General features: G+C 42.7%; 1 protein-coding gene across 3 annotated transcripts in view; it reads right to left on the minus strand.

The window, feature by feature from the left end:
* LOC104813191 (protein BASIC PENTACYSTEINE6-like) overlaps positions 1–2896 on the minus strand; it is a 3590-nt gene extending 694 nt beyond the window's left edge. The window contains exons 1-3 of one of the 3 annotated variants that reach the window (XM_010540742.2): positions 2681–2896; positions 1729–1841; positions 619–1605 (exon numbers count right to left, since the gene is read on the minus strand). In XM_010540742.2, coding sequence (XP_010539044.1) covers positions 637–1605; positions 1729–1797 — 1038 coding nt within the window. In that variant the 5' untranslated portion in view covers positions 1798–1841; positions 2681–2896 and the 3' untranslated portion in view covers positions 619–636. Of the gene's footprint in view, positions 1–359; positions 1623–1728; positions 1842–2680 lie in introns of those variants that run through there. The other 2 variants (XM_010540741.2, XM_010540743.1) reach the window with 2 other exon arrangements.
* Positions 2897–4718: the final 1822 nt, after the last annotated feature.

Consider the following 4718-nt stretch of genomic DNA (forward strand, 5'->3'; position numbering starts at 1 on the left):
GGGAAAATTATTCCATGTATTGATATTTTATTGCCTAAGTTAAATATACAAAATTAGGATCCGATTTTTAAGATCGTATTTAGGACGTTGTGTATCATTTTTAACAACCGAAAAAAAAAAAAGAAAACATATGATTTAATAATTAGATAGACCTAAGTCAACAATCTGAAATTTGGAACCAAACTAAATCGATCTAAAACTAAACCAAACGACATTTAGTTTGAATTTATTTGATTTGTTCTGTCTCGGCTGTGTTTTGTCAATTAAACGTCAAATCAAATCCGAAACCGAATAATTAAGGGTAACTGACCCAAACCTGAACCAATCAAGTAGTCTTGACCCTAATTAGGACATACTCATGGAAGAAGAGATATTTTACAGGACAGATTAATATTTCACTAAGCAAAAGAATTACAACAAGTGATCATTGTAAGATCAATTCGCTAACGTTTTCAGACAAGGACGCCCCATGATCTAAGATTTACTTTCCAAGTTTTATCAATTCAAGAAACTGCTAACTTATCCAATATTATACAAAATGGGCATGAAACATACAATTTTTTTTATTTTTATTTTTTTTTGCATTTCAGGGATCACATATGAATTTGGTTGCAATACCTTAAAAGGCAGGCACTTTCACTTGATAGTGATGTAGCGGTTGGTCCCGTGCTTCGCCCAATGGTCCTTGAGATCAACCGGGTTCGAAAGATCGTGCCCTTCAGCGGCGAGGCGGCTGAGCAGCTTGTTGAAAACGCTGCCGCTCATTTTCCGGCCACCAACGCGTGCATGTCGTTTATTGGGCAGAGCCGGGAGAGGATGCATCGACAGTGTGGTTGTGCAACATGAAGATTGCCATCCACCGTTTCCCCATTTGTAGCATTGCCTAAGAACTCCGGTACATGAGCAAACAGGCGGTGGCATCGTTGTCTCGTCGTAAACAACTTGGTTAAGCCCCATTTCCTGGCCTTTCCAATCGGATTTGGATCCTAGACCGATATGCTTGCCTGCTTCTTCTTCGTCGTTGTTTTGGTAATGCTGGGTTTTCAATATCATTATCTTGTCCAAGTCCAACTCCTCGCTCTCTTTCTTGATCTTCCTCTGATTCTTCGATCCTTTCTTGATAGCAGATGTCGTCGTCTTTGGTTCTTTCGGTCTTTTACCTCTCTTTGGTTTTGCAGATTCCATGGTGCCCCCAGTAGGTGATGTCGGGAGAGCATCATTTGGCTCTAATTCTCTTGAACCATAAGCGTTTTCACCCATCTGGGTCATGTGATGATGATGATGATGCATGTGATGATGTTGCTGAGGATGGTGCATGTGCTTCACGCCATGGGAAATTTGGCACCCCGCTGTACACGAGGACATAGTGGCAGTAGTCACCATGGAACTCTCACGGTATTGAAGGGCCACGAGTGCATTATCTCTCTCCATTACCGCGTTGTTGCGCTCAGCAATAGCTGTGTCTCGCTGAAGGAATGCCATGTCTCGTTCGGCTACTGCTGCTTTTTTCTCTGATATAGCCAGATTTCTCTCTTGGATTGCTGCATCACGCTCTGCTATTATTGCCATTACTTGTTTCATTGAAGGCTGATGCTGTGTCAGCCACTACAACAACATTAAGACTAATATACTTAGTTACAGTCAGATAAGACACAAAAGCTTGAGATATATTTGAAGAAACAGAATTGCCAACCAAATTGATCCTTTGGAAAATATTGCCAGGGCTACCTGGCTCTGAGCTGTTTTATACTGATCTGCTTTATGCCGACCATTCTCACGATGCCCCCCATCATCCATCGCAATATCTCCAAAGGCGTCCTCCCAAGAAATGGATCGAGTAACTACACACAAAATCAAAACAAAAAGATCACATATGAATTCCATGGCTTTTTTCCCCGCACATAGAGCCTGAAAGATAACGAAGTTGTCAGCATGTCTCCTATGCCAAAACAACATAGCTAACTAATACATGCATACAAACCGCAATGAAACAACGAAGGATCAACACATTCACTAAACTTATGTAAAAGTGCCACACTCACACATTACTTGATCCCAACAATGAAGCAGAAGTCACTTCCGAATTTAAAAGAGTTACCAACAACACAGCTGAGAGATCAGTTGCTTTTATTTATGGCAGAAATTACTTGCTTGACGATAAACCTTACAAATTTTGTGTTGAAGGGACACTCGTAGTACCCATAAAAGTGGATTTATGCTAAAAGCCGACAACCGAGTTTTCAGCACTCTCCAGAAGAGTAAATTGACCAACTGTTCTCCAACTTGTAGACACTGAAATCCTAAAAGCTAAACGAAATGACCAAAGGAAGAGCTCATTCTCATCGAAATTAACAGCGAAAATACAATCGATTTCTAGGGTTAGAGCCAATTCTGGTATTTGCTCGAGTCAACTAATTCGTTTCTCGCGTTTCTCAGAACTCTAATCAGAGTAACACTAGACTTAATTAGAGCTGAAGCCCGACCATGTCCAAGCAGAAAACCAAAAATTACTTCCGAAGAAGAAAACTCGAACTCAAGCGAGCTCCGATCACTGGGAAATGAGCTCAGAAAACTTTTCAAGCAACGATCGCCACAAAAATAAACCAAATTTTGCACAAAATACGACGGTTAGAGCGGTCAAATGGAAACAATCGGCGGAGAAAGAGCAAGCGGAGGTTACCGGAGAAATCTTAAGGCGAAGGACGCCTCGAAAGACGAGAGAGACGACGGTGGTAATGGAGGGTTGACGACGAAGATGGTGATAATGACAGATTTCAAAACCCTAACTGAGCAACGAGAAGAGAAGCAAAGAAAAAAAAATCTGCGGGAGAGGAGAAAACGATGGTGGACGCAGAGACGGGGCAGAAGAATTTCTTTCTTTTCAGGGACTCTCTCTCTCTCCATGTCTCTGAGGAATTATATCTATTTTTTATTTTTTTAAAGAGCGGGAAATAATGATAAATTCTGAAATTAGTATTTTCGCAAGTATTCAATTTACTTCTCCACGATAATAAATTAATTAAATAAGTCCAATATTATTGATTAGAAAAATAATTACAAATCCATTTTAAAAAATATATATTTTTATTGAAACCCCCACAAAAATCTAATTTTTTATCTTTTAAAAGAGTGGGAAATAACAATAAATTCTGAAATTGGTATTTTGTCGGTATTCAATTTATTTCTCAACCATAAAAAAATTAATTCAATAAATCCGATAATGACTATTAGTAAGAAAAATAATTATAAATCTAAAAATTAAAAGATTCAAAAGCAAGAAATTTAAAAAAAAATATCATTTTAGAGCAAATTAAATTCTTTTTAATATAGAAAGATTTCTTTTGTGAAAATTCACTGATCCTCTGTTGGGCCCGCTCGGCCCAGCGGCCCAATTTGGTGGAAGAAAGAACTCGGCCCAATGGCCGAAACTGTGCGTTTTGGAACTTAGGGTTAATGAACCCTAATACTCGACATAACGCGGGAGTGGCGTGTGGCTCGAGGTGAGATCATTCGAGAGAGAGAGAAGAGCGACCGCGGAGGCGATCGTGGTGAGAAGAGAGAGAGGCAAGGCGGCCGACGTTTCTCGGAGACGACGGAGCTAAGTCGACGGCGGTGCGGTAAGCAAAGGCCGGTTTCGGTAAGTGTCTCGGGTTTTCTTCTCTGGTTGTAAACCGGTGAGCCTCCGACCTTGTGTGGAGGGCCACCGGGTGTATTTTCTCTTCTCGGTTGTTTCCTTCCGTTCTGTTCTAGTGGATTCGTCGGCACCGTCCGGCCGAGATGTAGGCCCGAGCTTGCTCGGTAACCGAACTCGTAAAAATCCGTTGTGTTCTTTCGATTCCCGCACGTACGAGAATCGGAGTGGCCGTGAGATCTTGATACCGTCTTCACCGACTCTACCCGGTTTCGATCCAGGGAGGTAAGTTCGCCGGAAAAGGTGAGGTAATTTAGGGTTTCGGTTTCGATTTCTCCGATTTGAGTCCGAGTTTCAAAGGAAACTCGGTGAACTCGGCGGAGAAATGCTCGATTCCGGCGAAACTCGGTCCGAACTCGTCCGAGTTAGGGCTGAGTGGAGGGATCGGGTGAGTCAACGTCCGAGTCAACTCGGCAGACTCGGCGGCTAGGGTTTCCGAAATTAGGGTTTCGGATTAAACCCGGTTTACACCGGTTTAATCGATCCAATTTCGGTTAAACCCGATTTGGGTCAATCGAACCTGGTTCGATTCGATCCAAGTCCGGTTATCGGCGGTCAGATCGGGTTTGACCCGGTTCCGTCGGTTCAGACCGGATTCCGGCCGGTTCAGTTCGGCTCAGATCCGGTTCCGGCCGGTTCAGACCGGTTCACTCCGGTTCGGTCAACCCATTGACCAATTTGGTCAACAGTTGACCGGTTTAGGTCAAATCGGACCGGTTCAGGTCCGGTTTGGGGTCAATTGGACCGGTTTAGACCGGTTCAGGTCAATCTAGGTCCGGTTTAGGATAATTGAGTCCGGTTTAGGTCAATTCAGGTCCGGTTTAGGTCAATTGAGTCCGGTTTAGGGCAATTCAGACTAGTTTAGGCGGGTTTAAGTCTTGGTTAGGGTCTGATTTGTCTGGGAAGGGCTAGAATTGTTCGGTTTAGACCAATAGGGTCTGATTGGAGTTGAATTAGGGCCGGTTTAGACTGGTTTAGGTCTAATGTGAGGGTCTGTTCGTCCAATTAGGCTATAATTAGACCATAT

Source organism: Tarenaya hassleriana, unplaced genomic scaffold (assembly GCF_000463585.1).
Source record: "Tarenaya hassleriana unplaced genomic scaffold, ASM46358v1 Cleome2, whole genome shotgun sequence".
In the NCBI taxonomy this organism is placed as follows: domain Eukaryota; kingdom Viridiplantae; phylum Streptophyta; class Magnoliopsida; order Brassicales; family Cleomaceae; genus Tarenaya; species Tarenaya hassleriana.